The sequence below is a fragment of the Bombina bombina genome, chromosome 8 (assembly GCF_027579735.1).
Source record: "Bombina bombina isolate aBomBom1 chromosome 8, aBomBom1.pri, whole genome shotgun sequence".
NCBI classification, from domain to species: domain Eukaryota; kingdom Metazoa; phylum Chordata; class Amphibia; order Anura; family Bombinatoridae; genus Bombina; species Bombina bombina.
In genome coordinates, this window is record NC_069506.1 from 29763152 (window position 1) to 29779333 (window position 16182).

Below are 16182 nucleotides of genomic sequence, written 5' to 3' on the forward strand. Positions count from 1 at the left end.
TACGCATGGTATCCGACACGTGCATAAACCCAAAGACTAACACAGAGTAGGAGCAATAAATATTGCTCCACTCATAATCTAGCCTTTAACGTTTCTAAAACAACTTAAAATCCTTTTTACTGCAATTAGTTTTAGATAGGCAATCCCCACCCACAATTTGCCTTATTTGGAGAAATCAATCAGGGCTTTAGTTTGCAGACAACAAGGCTAGTCACAGTCATAAAGTTAGTATAAAGTGCATTATTTTGAAGTCGTTATCTAACAAAGCCAATTAGGAACAGATGTTTGACAGAATTAGCACTGAGAAGTCAATAGGATATATTTCAAGTTCTGAGAACTAGAAATTGCTCAATTTTCAGAACGAAATTACATGAAAGGGGGGCAAAATAAATCATTAACATATACTACAAAGTTGTTTCAGTGTGGATAGTTAAACATTTTATATATCAATTTCAAGGTGTTACTGTTCCTTTAAAACATTTTAGAAAGACAAAATTTAGCTTGGTAGCTGTTTATGTCGCTGGGTACTGAATATAAAGAAGAGACACAAACATATTATTATATAACGTTCAATTAAAAATAAATAAAAAGGTTTCGCGTGATTTCTCTCCATGTCGGCCCTAAGTTGGCACCCATGAATAATTTAAACAAAAAACGTAAAAATAACAGAAAAAACAAATACAGTTAGTTATATGTTATTTGACACAAAGAATTATTAAAGTAACTTTTTGGTTTGTTGCATGTAAACTAACGTATTTTAAAACACTATGGGCTATATTACAAGTGGAGGGTATTTAGCGCTCCCGCTTGAGCGCAAACGTGAGCTTTTTGCACACGTTGGGTGTGATAATAGCAAACAAATATACACACAAATCCAGAGCAAGTGAATCAGGAGCTATCGCTGCCAGCACACGGATACTTACAGCAAGCGCTGATATGTCTGCTCCTGATAGGCCTGGTTTGTGACATAGGGAAGGTAAACTCTGCGCAGCTCCGGACAATGACGTAGGACTATATCACAGACATCAAACCGCAAGATGTCCTCCTCAAGTCTTTCTTCCAGGTCCATCAGAAACCTGCCCAATAGCCAAACACAGGGCAATGTGTAGCAATGGCAACATTAGTGAATGGTCTGTTAGCTGTGTAAATTCTCAACAAGAACTACAATGCTAATGATAATAACAGATAGTGGCTTAGACAATATTGCTGCCATAAACTTTAGTTCCTTGTTGTAATAATTAAAATAAAAAAAAGACATTGATAAAGATTTTTGCTATCACTTCCAATGTGCTTCACTATCTGTATACTGGCTGTAATATCTGTATATAGGGTGTATATCTGTATACTGGCTGTAGATCTGTATATAGGGGGTATATCTGTATACTGGCTGTATATCTGTATACTGGCTGTAGATCTGTATATAGGGGGTATATCTGTATACTGGGTGTATAACTGTATACTAGGTGTATATCTGTATACTGGCTGTATATCTGTATAAAGGGGGTATATCTGTATACTGGCTGTATATCTGTATATAGGGTGTATATCTGTATACTGGCTGTATATCTATACATAGGGTGTATATCTATATACTGGGTGTATAACTGTATACTACATGTATATCTGTATATACGGTGCATATCTGTATACTGGGTGTGTCTATGTATACAGGGTGTATAAATATGTATACAAGGTGTATATCTGTATACAGGGTGTATAGCTGTATGCAGGGTTTATATATGTATATTGGGTGTAGTATATCTGTATAGTGGGTGTATAAATGTATATTGGGAGTATAACTGTAAACAGGGTGTATGTATATCTGTATAGAGGGTGCATATCTGTATAAAGGGTACTGGGTGTATATCTGTATAGAGGGTGTATATCTGTATAGAGGGAACTGGGTGTATATCTGTATAGAGGGTGTATATCTGTATGTTAGGTGTATATCTGTATATTTGGAGTATAACTGTATACAGGATGTATATCTGTATAAAGGGTTTATGTCTGTATAGATACTGAATGTATATCTGTATAAGGGGTGTATAACTGTATAGAGGGTGTATATCTGTATATTGGGAGTATAACTGTATACAGGGTGTATATCTTTATATACTGAGTGAATATCTGTATTTTGGGAATATGACTGTATACAGGGTGTATATCTGCATATTGGGTGTATATCTGCATATTGGGTGTATATTTGTATACTGTGAGTATACAGGGTGTAAATCTGTATAAAGGGTGTATAAAGGGTGTATATCTGTATAATGGTTACAGGGTGTATATCTGTATACTGGGTATATATTTTTATACTGTGAGTATACAGGGTGCATATCTGTATAAAGGGTGTATATCTGTATAGAGGGTACTGGGTGTATATCTGTATAGAGGGTATGGGGTGTATATCTGTATACTGGGTATATATTTTTATACTGTGAGTATACAGGGTGTATATCTGTATAAAGGGTGTATATCTGTATAGAGGGTACTGGGTGTATATTTGTATAGAGGGTACTGGGTGTATATCTGTATAAAGGGTGTATATCTGTATAGAGGGTACTGGGTGTATATCTGCATATTGGGTGTATATCTGCATATTGGGTGTATATTTGTATACTGTGAGTATACAGGGTGTATATCTGCATATTGGGTGTATATTTGTATAATGTGAGTATACTGGGTATATATCTGTATAAGGGTACTGGGTGTATATCTGTATAGAGGGTATGGGGTGTATATCTGTATACAGTGTGTAGAACACACTAAGGTTGAGGGGTCGCACCTCTCACTGATATCCTTCACTTCTGGCAGTTTGGAGAAGAGCCACTGCTTTTCCTGGGCACCCAGACAATCGTTGAGTTCAGGAGAGTTGAGGAAATGATCCACCACAATGGAGAGACTGTGCACGTATGAGGCTTCTGAGGTCACCAGCTCGAACTTGGCCTGTGAAGACACAGAACAATGATCAGTAACAGGGGGAGAGGGACAGCATAGCAGACAGGAGGGAACTGAACCAAACAAGCTTTGTTACTTTAGCAACGTTGTACAAAAGGGAGGCTGGCGCATCAAAATCCCCCACCCCAAGGGAACACGTTTGTAAAGAAATTGCAAAGTTCCCCCCTCCTCTTCCAACTGGTCATCAGCAAATCCTCATGTATTTCAGTGATGTTGCTGGATCAGTATCAAGGGACGTTTGTTTAATCCAGAGCTCACCAGGTGTGAGAGAATCAGGTCAACTTCAAAATAATGCCAAGTACTTTTAGTTTTCATCTTCTTTTTAAGAAACAGTTTTCCACTAAAAGGTTTCCTGCAATACACAAGATCAGCTGCAAATCTCCAGTTCACTCTAAGCCTAAACTCTCCCAGCACATCCCTACTTTCTGCTAAAAACCTTCATCAGAATGACACAAGCACTTCCCCCCTCCTATCCCTGAGAGCATAATGAGGTAGGATTAAGGGCCAGTAAATACAGTAGATTTGCATAAACAACAGATGCATGATAAAAAGACAATGAAATAGCACTTAGGGTTGATTTATCAAGCTGTGGCGGACAGGGGCGAACATACGCGCCCCTGTTTGCCGCAGCTCGCCTCTGGCAGGCTGAATTCCACTGCCGGAATTCAGTATTGCACACGAGTGCTATTTTGCACTTGCATGCAATCCCTCCCCCTGCCCACGCACAGCTAATCACGCGTGGGCAGGAGCTGTCAATCTCCCCTGTCTGGCGAGACCAGGGAGATGAAATTGGCCAAATAACTGGTGGCGAAAGGTTAGGAAAGCAGCGGTCTGATGACCACTGCTTGTTAAATATGGACTGCAGGTTCTCTTGTGAGAACCTGCAGTCGTAAGGGGTGCGAAGCCTGCCGAAGGCTTTCATAAATCAACCTCTAGTCTGAACTTCAAATGAGTAGTAGATTTTTTCTGACAAATTTCAAAGTTATGTCTCTTTCCACTCCTCCTGTATCATGTGACAGCCATCAGCCAATCACAAATGCATACAGGTATACCCCGCTCATACAGCGGTTTAGGGACCGGAGCCCCGCTGTAAAGTGAAAACCGCCTTAAAGTGAAACAAGGCGATTTTAGCTTTATTTTCACTTGCCAGTGTGTTTAAAAACTTGAAAACATGTTTGAACTAACATATATTAGGGGTGCAATAGCACTAGGTTTAGTTTAACACTAGCACAGCACAATATTCAATTAGTATTCAATAAATACTGTACCTGTAAAATAGTGACAATTACTATAGTAATATTTGCCAGACTATAGCACTGAGGCACAGATTGCACTGTAATGCTGTAAACAGAGTGAACTGTGCATAACAAAATAGTGCCATTCACTTTTCTAGCAATCTCACGAAGATTACAGCACTGTTTCAAAATCCTTGGAGGTTGAACTTCAGCTTCACAAAGCGCTGTATTAGTGAAGCGCTGTAAAGTGAAGCGCTGTAAAGTGAGGTATACCTGTATACATATAGTCTGTGAATTCTTGCACATGCTCAGTAGGAGCGGGTGACTCAAAAAGTGTAAATATAAAAACACTGTGCACATTTTATTAATGGTAGTAAATTAGAAAGTTGTTTAAAATTGCTGCTCTATCTGAATCATGAAAGGTTAATTTGGACTTGAGTGTCCCTTTAGGAGTGCGTGTGTATTCTGAGCACTCTACGGCAGCAGTGTTTGCAACACTATTTATAACAAGCTGTATATATGGTGCTTAAACGGACATAAAAGTGTAAAAAAATAGCCAACCTTTACTTGATGTCCTATAATTTAGTCTCCTGGTGTAAATGTATCTAGTGGTTTCATATTGGTTTCTGGGTTACTTTTGAATAGTCTGTGGTTTTCACCCTAAAGAATAGAATTTTGCCACTGCTTTCTGTATACGGTAAGAAAACAAATTCCAGGACTTATAATTACCAAAAAATATCCACTTGCTGCCGGGCGAGTAACGTCCACTGGTGTCTGCGTGTATTAAATTTAAATTAAAGAGTAAACCTTGAACATTCCGTTTCTTTTAAAACTGCTGACATACGTTACACAGCATTACCTGTTTTGAGCTGTCACACAATAGTCACACTCTTTTCCCCCCTTTGTCATTTATCATCCAGCTCTTTTTGGAAGGTCTCTCTCGCTTTTCGTTATCATATTGTTTGTCCCTTCCTGTCTTGTTTTTGTTTTTTTGCATTATCTCCTTTTTTACCTAGGGTTCACTGACATTAAGATATCTCCACATTGCATATAACTCTAACCTGAAATGAAAGCTCATCATCCACTAATGAAATTAGAGCATTGTCCGTAACCTAGCAACTAGGGATGGGCAAATATTTCGCAACATTTGAAAAATGAAACAAATTTTAACACATTCGTTCGTTCATTTAGAATTTTTGAATGTTTGTACAACTGTCTAACATTCGTTTAATGTAATAATATTTCTAACACTTTCTTTAAATGTAATAATCAATTCAAATTTATATATTTGTAATAGTATTTCTAATGCTTTGTATAAATGTAATATTCAAATTATGCAATATTCAAAATAGAAACATTCAAATTGATATATTTGTATCTATTATGTATCAATTTACTAAATTCCCTACCACATGAACTATTGAACTTCTGAATAGTATTTGTTAAATTGAATGTTACACTCGAAATTTTGAATGTGGACATTTGATCTAATTATAAACATTCAAATTCGAAAGTGACATTCGAAAACTGTAAATAGCATTCCATTATAGAATTTGTATGAATATTCATTCTTATTAACATTCAATTATGTAAATCAAATTTTTACGATAACATTCGAACATAAACACATTCGCCCATCCCTACTAGCAACGTAGCCACGCTTTAGAAATAAAATTCTGGGAAAATATCTACTGCAAAACAGAGTGATTTTCAACTGTCAGTTGAATTATGGTCAGATAATAAAAGTCAGGTTGTCAGTCAGTCCAGCAACTTTAAAATTTTACTTGTCCACAAGAAAGTTTACCCACGTTTGGCGACCGGACTGGTCTATTCATATGCGCTTTATTACATAGCTTATCTGAATCACTTTAAACTTCCTATCAGAGACAAATTATGGGACACAAGATCTGGGAGTCAAATGTCACCGCCATTGTCTGCAACAGTTTACAAATCTAATCAAATAATAATATTAATAAATTTAACATATTTTTACTCCTCGAAAAAAGATATAGATTTGCTTTTATGTCTAATAATATAAACTCTTGGATTAGTACAATAGTAGCATTCACCAGAAATATTTCTTCATCTAGCTAAAGCTCTTTAAACCCCCTGTTCACCTATGTATAAAATAAAAACAAATGATAACGTAATGATAAATTCCACATGGGATGTAAACGGAGTGAATGCTACTTGAAAGAAGCCAACAAATTAGTTCACTACAGAAGATTTTTGCCTATAAAGTAGCCAATAAACAAACAAGACAGGGTTCGAAGTATAGGAAAATATAGGAAGGGACAGAAGATTGTTATCTATAAGGATTTTAGTTATAATTATACTCACAATACAAAACTGATAGCATGATACCAAGAGAACAAAGCAAATTTGATGATTAAAGTAAATGAGAAAGTTGTTTAAAATGACATGCCCTATCTGAATCATGAAAGTTTAATTTGGATTTTACTATCCCTTTAATCATGTTGTGATGTATATGTGCTGTTTGATTGTTGCAGACATTGCAGCTATATGGTGCTCAATGTGCACTATTGAGCCTACCTTAATATGCTCTCATATAAAGGAAGCAATTTTTAACAAAGGATACTAAGATAAAAAGGTCAGTCTGATAACAGAAGTAAATTGGAAATATTTTTAAGCATTATAAGTTCCATTTGAATTATAAAACATTTAGTTTTGACTTTAAAGGCTGCCAAGTTTCTAGAAGTTCTTGATTTATCTGTCAGGGTTGTGGGTGACAGTGAATCAAGTGGCTTTTACTGTAAATTTATATACACATATACTGTGTGTGTGTGTGTGTATATACGGTATATATATATATATATATATATATATATATATACTGTATATATATAGCCACATATACTGTACATTTATATACACATATACTGTACATTTATATACACATATACTGTACATTTATATAAACACATATACTGTACATTTATACACACATATACTGTACATTTATATACACATATACTGTACATTTATATACACATATACTGTACATTTATACACACATTTACTGTACATTTATATACACATATACTGTACATTTGTATACACATATACTGTACATTTATATAAACACATATACTGTACATTTATATACACATATACTGTACATTTATACACACATATACTGTACATTTATATACACATATACTGTACATTTATATACACATATACTGTACATTTATATAAACACATAAACTGTACATTTATATAAACACATATACTGTATATTTATATACACATATACTGTACATTTATACACACATATACTGTACATTTATATACACATATACTGTACATTTATATAAACACATAAACTGTACATTTATATACACATATACTGTACATTTATATAAACACATATTCTGTACATTTATATACACATATACTGTACATTTATACACACATATACTGTACATTTATATAAACACATATACTGTACATTTATATAAACACATATACTGTACATTTATATGCACATATACTGTACATTTATATACACATATACTGTACATTTATATACACATATACTGTACATTTATATACACATATACAGTATATATATAAAACCTTTACCCAATCGCTAGATCTCGGTCTCTGCCCTCACCATAAAGGGCTCACTTTTTACCTCCTGCAGTTTGCGCTCCTGGATGCTGAGGGTGTTGAGCAGGCCGCTGCCTCTTACATCAGGGATATCCTGCCACAGTGAGAAGGTGGACCCCCGTGATGACTTCTGGGAACGGAATGAGCTGCTGGGTGACAGATTGCTTTTAGGACTGGGCGAAGCATCTTCCTCCTCTCCAGTGGTGTCCTCCCGCTTCTGCCTCTGGATCTCTCGGTTAATGGCCACATCGCTGTATTCCTGATACAGGATAGCTACAAGCAAAGCAGCACAGAGGTTTAGTAATGGTGTCTTCAGGTACTTGCTGCCAGTTGTACCAGCGCAGTAGGATATGGTCAGTAGTATCTTCTACAAGAAAACGGTACATTGTAACCTAGAGGGCTTCTCTGGGCAAAGGTTCTGTCACCCAACATATTGTAGATGGGTGCTTCATTGGAATACTGGGACCCCCACAAAGGGGTTAGTCACATAGATAAAGTCCAGAGCACTGCATCTCCTAAGCAGGAAACAGCCAGTGATTGGTGGCTATGGGCAACTGTTCTCCTAATAGGTTTGTTGTATACCGTGTTGGTTGTGCAAAACTGGGGTATGGGTAATAAAGGGATTATCTATCTTTTTAAACAATAAACGTTTTTCAGTAGACTGTCCCTTTTACAAAATTGTAGTTTTAAGGGACATTGGCATAAAATGGCAGGTACTAGTTTTTTAGAGTAAATAATATTTGCACTACTAACCCTTAATAACTATGGTCTAGTTTACACTGGCGGTAACATAAAACCTTTCCATAGTCTCTAATGGAGATACTTGTTGTTAGCACCAGTTTACACAGTTTACAATAGCAATGGAAACTAGGCCTATGTGTTTAACTTCTCTAAATGGGTTAAATACATATTTAAAGTCCCACTTCAATGCCACAACTTTTGCGGTTCCCAAACAGGATACAGCTGGTGATTGGTAGCTCTGACAGATGTTCCTGATTGGCTTGGTGTGTTCTGCTTGGAAGCTGCAATGCATGTATCTACTGGGCAGGACTTTACCTATACGTTTAACCCATTGTTTGTTAACCCATTGTTAACAAATTACTACTGGTTTTATTTTAAAAATAAATTATTTCCGTGAATAATTATTTTTACAATATAGGATAATGTGATAGTGAACTTTAATATTAGTAAATGTACCAAGAACAAGTACAAGTTAAGCACATTTGACTGATATAAATATTTATAAAAGTTAATTTTCTTACTTTATATTTAGCCTCTGCAAAATTGTCTCCTCCACCCAAACTGGTGCTGATTTTTTTTTTTGACAGACAAGCAGTGCAGCCAATGATGACCCGGACAGTTCAGGTTTCCATTTGTGTGTCCGTGTTTGAAGCTATATCAGGCCCAGACATGCAAATGTCCGGGTTTGGTAGAAACAGTCACAGGCAAATAGGTGACTTTGTGCATTTGCAAAATACTGCACATGCCTTCAGTTATTTCTCTCTTGGGGGTGTGCGGGAGTGTGTCTGTGTGTTTAAGCATCTTTGTGTCCGAGAGAGTGTGTGTCTTTGTGTTTGTCAGTGTCTTTCTGTGTGTGCAAGTGTGAATGTATGTGTGTGTGAGAGAGTGTGTGTGTGAGAGTGTTGGTGTGTTTGTGTGTATGTGTGTGTCTTTGTGTGGGATAGTGTGAGAGAGAGCATGTGTGTGCTAGTGTGTTAAAGTGTGTGTGAAAGTGTGAGTGTGTGTTAGTGTGTGAGAATGTGTGTGAGGGTGTACTAGTGTGTGAGTGTGTGTGGGATCGGAAGTGTGTGTTAGTGTGTGTGAGTGTGAATATCTATGTGCAAGTTTGTGTTTAGGAGCTATTTATGCGCAAGAGTGTTCAGGTTTGGCCTGAACAAAAGGTGGCAGCCCCAAGCTCATGCAATATTGAAATATATAGCAGTGTGCTCTTGCATGCTGCTATTCAGCTCAAGGGAGTAAGTGCAGTTTGCAGTAAAACGTGCGGTTCTCTTGTCATTGGCTGCACCATATTGAGCTGGAGGAGACACACTTGCAGTGGGCTAAATATGGCAGCAACTATGGTTCAGAAAAAGCAAAAAAAACAACAACTTTGCGATTGATTTGTATTATTTCTATTATTTTCCTACTTTTTTTTTTTTTTAAGAAATATGTTTTGTCTCAAAAATTATATAGGAGAAGTAAACACTGCTGCCATATTCTGCTCAACACATGTGAACGCTACTGATAAATTAGCTTCTTCTCTATGTAGCAAATCATTATTCTGAAGTTCGAAGGACTCACTCCAGCCTCTCTGGGTAAGGCTGCCACCTCGACCACGTTTTCCTGGACACTTATGCGTTACACATGCTGCAGGGCGTGCAGAGGGGAACATGAATTACACCCATGGACAGCACACAAATAGTGATCCTGGACAGCACTATTCATGTTCCTCCCTGCACACCCTGCAGCATGCAGACATCCCAACCTGCAAAAACTCATTTCAGGGAGGTAGCTTCACCCGCTACTGCGCCGCCACCCCCCTCCCAGTTATATATTGGACACCTTGAAACCCTAAATAAGATAGGGACTTATCATTAAAGTAGCTTCCCACTAAAGTCACATAAAAAAAAGTAGCTTTACTGCACAACCACATACAACAAACCTATTTTCTAGTAACCGTACGGTTGTTGAATGTTAAATATTTTAGAATACAAAGTTTAATTACGTGCAGTAAATAAGGTAGTATTTGTGTTTTTAAAATCAGTGGGGGCATTTTGGCTACTGATGCAGGCTTTGAGGGTTCTATAACGTCCCAGCAACTAAAGGCATTCCTTAAAGAAACACTTTTCCGGATTTGGGCCACATTGGATCATGGTGCTTGGAGTTTCAGGGAGATTGCATTCCATTTGCTGGCATCAGGAAGCCGCTATTACAATCAGGGAGACTCCCTGAACTTCAGGGAGACTTGGGATGTCTGAACTCATAAGTGCCCAGGAAAACATGGCTGAGGTGAGGTGGCAACCCTATCTCTGGGGCAGTGGAAAAACTACAATTTTCATTGTTATAGGACACAAAATAAAGAATGAAAGTAAATTGCTTTTTTTCTGTCCATAAATAAACATTTTATGATGAATTACATTTTGAGTTCAACGTCCCTTTATCTGTTTGAGTAAAGTGTCACAGTGTCATCACCTGTTTGAGTAAAGTGTCACAGTGTCATCACCTGTTTGAGTAAAGTGTCACAGTGTCATCACCTGTTTGAGTAAAGTGTCACAGTGTCATCACACAGTAATGAAAGTGATCGCTGTCAATGAAACTTACAGCTCAATAGAAACCGTGACTGTCTCCTCTCACAGTACGACTCTCTTTTCTGTAGCCTCCTGTCTCCGGAACGGATCTGTTTGTTTTCACTTTGTGACTGTCTCTGTTGGTTTTGGTTCTGTTTTTCTGTACTTTGTGGTCTTCCCGGACTGGCTTCCACTGACTCAGGCACTTTATTCCTAAGAAATCAAGCACAGATTGCATCAGTCTCCCTCCAACCTAAACTGGCACTGGCCCAAGATGGAAGGCAGAGAATTCACTTTGTATAAGAACAGGCCTTGTACGAGAACAATTGAAGGGCAAGTGTAGAAAATTCTTTAAACAAACAAAGAATCATTTAAATATACACCATCGATTCTAGGAATCTATGGGGGTAAAATTCAGTGGAATTGTCTTAGATGTCCCAGATACTGTTTCTTTTAAATTAAAGGGACAATCTAGACCCAATACATAATTTTGATTTCTTATTGTTATATACCAAAGAAGCATCCTGCAACTGGTCCTACATCTATAAGCTTGTTAGAAGTACATGAAACATTTAAATATTCATTGTTTGTTAGGAGCCGAAAAATGTCCACCAACCTCTGCTCACTTATTGCGTATATATTTTGGTATGTTAAAGGGACACTAAAGCCAAATATTTATTTCATGATTCAAATAGAGAATACAATTTCAAACAACTTTCCAATTTACTTCTAGTATCTAATTTGCCTAATTATTTAGATATCCTTTGTTGAATAAATAGCAATGCATATGGATGAGTCAATCACACGAGGCATCTATGCACAGCCACCAATCAGCAGCTACTGAGCCTATCTAGATATGCTTTTCAGCAAAGGAAATCAAGAGAATGAAGCAAATTAGATAATAGAGGTACCTTAGAAAGTTGTTTAAAATTATGCCCTCTTTCTAAATCCTGAAAGAAACAATTTGGGTTTAATGTCCCTTTAAGTTAAGCACCCATGTGATCCCACACACACAGCGATGCAAATTCCCCCCACACCCACAGCATCCATAGCGATGCTATATATGTATAGGGTGCTGTGTGTGCAGTGGGGGATCACATCTGTAAAGGGTGATGTGTGTGCAGAAGGGGATAGCATTTCTATATGGTGCTGAGTACAAGGGGAACTGCGTTAAATAATTAAATAAGACCTGCTGGCGCACTATGTCAAAATTAATATGACGGGAAAGGGTTAAAAAGCATACAGGTCCGTCAACTTGTGATGTAATCGTCATTAATCAAATTGATTTTTGGATTCAGAAATTGGGAGGGTAGCGATGTAGATCAGGGATGGTCAACTGGCAGCACATGTGGCCCTTGACTCTAGTTTTTGCTGCATTTTGGGGAAAGCAGAACTAACAATGTGACACCATTTTGTGGCAATAGGGAAAAGAGGAACTAAAACTGTGTACTTGTGACCACAATTCAAAAGAGGGGAAGACAGAGGGTACCCTGCAACTTGACCTAAATCTGGCCCTGTGCCACTGAGCATGTTTTGGACATATATTATTTATTGGCTTAATAGTCCTAAATGTATATGCAGCCCTTAAGGCTACTAAAATATTGATCTGCACCCCCCCCCCCTTGTGTGCTAGGAAGTGGCCATCACTGAGGTAGATAATTATTTTGTGTTGTTTTTGGGAGGTAACAATTTTGTACTAGGGGCAAATTAACAGCAGAAAAATATTAGGATTGTGATCACTGGAAGAACACTCTGACAATTCCAGAAGACATTCAGAAATTGTTATCTACTGAAAACAAGTGCAAGATTGTGATCAAATCCATAGTTAGCTCGGGGTAGTATAAATAAGCGATTATAATGTTTGTATTAGAAGGTTCTTCTTCAGTATGTATGTTTTTATATAAAAATATGTATAGCAGAAGACATAGCGGGAGGGCAAAGCCTGATGATGTCATGCTTTAATAATAAATATAGTGATGTCATAGGACTGTTAGGTAGAGTGTACATTAAATAAACTGCAATGTGGGTAAAAAAACCTGTTGTGCTATGGGTCAATGTCAGCTGTCAGCTGAAGGTAAGAAACATAAGTCCTGTGGGTAGGCCTGTGTTTGATTCCTGAGTCTGGCGTGTCTCCTAACATTTAAAAAGTGAAATGCTGGACTGAGTATAAGAAGTTGAGGAAAAGGGCAGATAGAGTGAGCTCCCAGTATGGTAATGCCCTACAAACTGTAATGCAACTAGGTATGGTCTGTGGCACAGGTGTTTGATAAGGTGACAATGCAGGGGTCTGTCTGCATCTGTTGTAGGCACTAAAGATCAGTTTTGTTGTTGTTTTTTTTATAATCATTTTTCCGAATAACACTTGTAAATACACAAAGTGCTAAAGTCTAACCAGTATATGCATAGAACAATGCCTACACATAATAAACTTAAATTAAAAAGTTGAGATGGAATACAACTTATAGCAAAATAAAAAAAAAGCATCTAGCATTAGATGTTTAAAAGCAGATATCCCAGATAAGCATAATTTTGTGTATCTATTAGACAAGTGACTATTTTTAATAGATGGTTCTCTTTTCTCCCTAGACAAAATGTAGGGAAAAAAATTGCAGCAAGCTAAATTCTCAAGTAGAGAACCTGTCTACCTGCAATTGCCTTACATGATGCAGCATTGCATGGCAAAATTGAACAATGCACAAGTGTTCTCTTGTGCAATGCAGCCCCCTGCTCTTGCTCAACTAGCAGAAAGCAGGGCATGTCAATCACCCCAAGAAGAGAATGTCGCCGTGATTTATCTCGCCACCTCTGAGGTGAAGGAGAGGCTAAAGAAGTAGTTTCTGATTCTTAAATTTGTGGTTGCAGGTTTGCTTATGCTCCTGTACCACCAAGCTTCAAAAGCTGTGAATGCAGCTTGATAGATATTCCCCTTATACAATCTGCTCATCTACATAGGGTTAGGGATACCAGAAAGGGCTGCAGTGTGTCTAAGAGGTTATTCAGAGTTTGGTCCCCTGTGGTAGAGTCACCCATAACACACATCTTTGAAGGAACCAAACTGTGATCATCACCATGGCGATAACCTGACCACAATATTGTGGCAGCCTCCAAAATTCTGGTGGCGAGCCAGTGTATAGCAGCGGAACTATTTGCTTTAAAGAGATAGTGTTGGAATAGAGTTTGTTTTATGATCTGAAAGCTGTTTGTATTGTTGCCTATTTTGTTTCTATTATAACAATATTCATCTAGCAAAGGTTTGTAGAGCACATAAGGAGGCTAGGAATATCTGTACGAATAAATCATACCACACAAAACACTGTAAAACTGGTTTCTTGAGAAATTGTGTCCCCCCCCCACACTCTTTTTACCATAGTTCCTTAAAAATGAAGCAAATTGCTTGAGGAAGTACCAAGCTCTGGTTAACCCTTTCAATGATATGGTTGCCAGCTGTCCTTCACAAAAATGCTCGGCAATTAGCAGGTGATCAAGGAAAAATGTGAGTGGGGATGGTCAGATCAGACACAATGGCCTTTGTGTCATCTGCATGCCCACATCAAACCTCAGATGAGACCCTATTACTCTCGACCTTGAATTAGGCCCATTGCCATTGGATGAGACCCATGCCCTGAAGCCGTGTGAGCTATTTGGACACATTAAACCTCAGATAAGACCCACAAGCCTGTATGGTCTAGCAGCCACTTGCTCATACAAGAGCTTAGATCAGACACATTCAGTTAAATTCCCATTTTTCTTACATATTTTACTAGACATCCAGCTAAAATCTGGCTTTCTGGTAACATACTGGGCACCTGGTAACCTTATTCCCTGACAGTGGTTTTATAGATATAAAACTCAGATATAAATGTTATATTCATAAAAGAAGGTCTCATGGAGCTATATTTACCTGACCCAAAAGCTATCAGGGTCCCCGACTCCCACTGCAGCTGGCTGGAGAAGACCAGCTACCCCAGCACTGTTACATCTTCGTTCTCTCCTGCTAGATTTACCTGCAGAAACAGAATAGTTAATGTCTCACATTTATATTATCCATATCTTTGTGGAGCATCAGAGGGTATAATGACAGTATTCAGAATGCAACTGAGTAATAGGGCACCATGGGTAGGGTGACCATACATAATATAAAATGGATACTGCAGAGTTGAACTAGGGATGAAAAGAGCCTTCATTTCATAAGAATCACAGAGATTTGCTTGGTTTATAAGGGCCATCATAACTACCATACTTGCTCTGTCACAATTTTCCTTGGACAGTCCCAAAAGTCTGCTCTGGGAGTCAGTCACCTTAACGTGCATGCATAAATCATGTCTAGATTTGCATAAATCATGTCTAGATTTGCATAAATCATGTCTAGATTTGCATAAATCATGTCTAGATTTGCATAAATCATGTCTAGAGTTTTGGAGCACCCTCCTTGTGTTATTGTTTTAAATTGATGTAATAAAAATGTTATGATTGAAATGTCTATCTTGCTATGATAAGTGCATAGTAAAAAAAACATAATTTATGTAAGAACTTACCTGATAAATTCATTTCTTTCATATTAACAAGAGTCCATGAGCTAGTGACGTATGGGATATACATTCCTACCAGGAGGGGCAAAGTTTCCCAAACCTTAAAATGCCTATAAATACACCCCTCACCACACCCACAAATCAGTTTAACGAATAGCCAAGAAGTGGGGTGATAAGAAAAAAAGTGCGAAGCATATAAAATAAGGAATTGGAATAATTGTGCTTTATACAAAAAAATCATAACCACCACAAAAAAGGGTGGGCCTCATGGACTCTTGTTAATATGAAAGAAATGAATTTATCAGGTAAGTTCTTACATAAATTATGTTTTCTTTCATGTAATTAACAAGAGTCCATGAGCTAGTGACGTATGGGATAATGACTACCCAAGATGTGGATCTTTCCACACAAGAGTCACTAGAGAGGGAGGGATAAAATAAAGACAGCCAATTCCTGCTGAAAATAATCCACACCCAAAATAAAGTTTAATAAAAAACATAAGCAGAAGATTCAAACTGAAACCGCTGCCTGAAGAACTTT

At 37.5% G+C, this 16182-nt stretch overlaps 1 protein-coding gene across 1 annotated transcript in view; it reads right to left on the reverse strand.

Annotated features, from left to right (window-relative positions):
* The window catches only part of ARHGEF19 (Rho guanine nucleotide exchange factor 19), a 109644-nt gene that overhangs the window by 24689 nt on the left and 68773 nt on the right, over positions 1–16182 (reverse strand). Inside the window, exons 4-8 of the mRNA XM_053690255.1 lie at positions 15015–15117; positions 11148–11326; positions 7852–8099; positions 2786–2946; positions 924–1076 (exon numbers count right to left, since the gene is read on the reverse strand). Of these exons, the coding sequence (XP_053546230.1) occupies positions 924–1076; positions 2786–2946; positions 7852–8099; positions 11148–11326; positions 15015–15117 (844 nt within the window). The remainder of the gene's footprint in view (positions 1–923; positions 1077–2785; positions 2947–7851; positions 8100–11147; positions 11327–15014; positions 15118–16182) is intronic.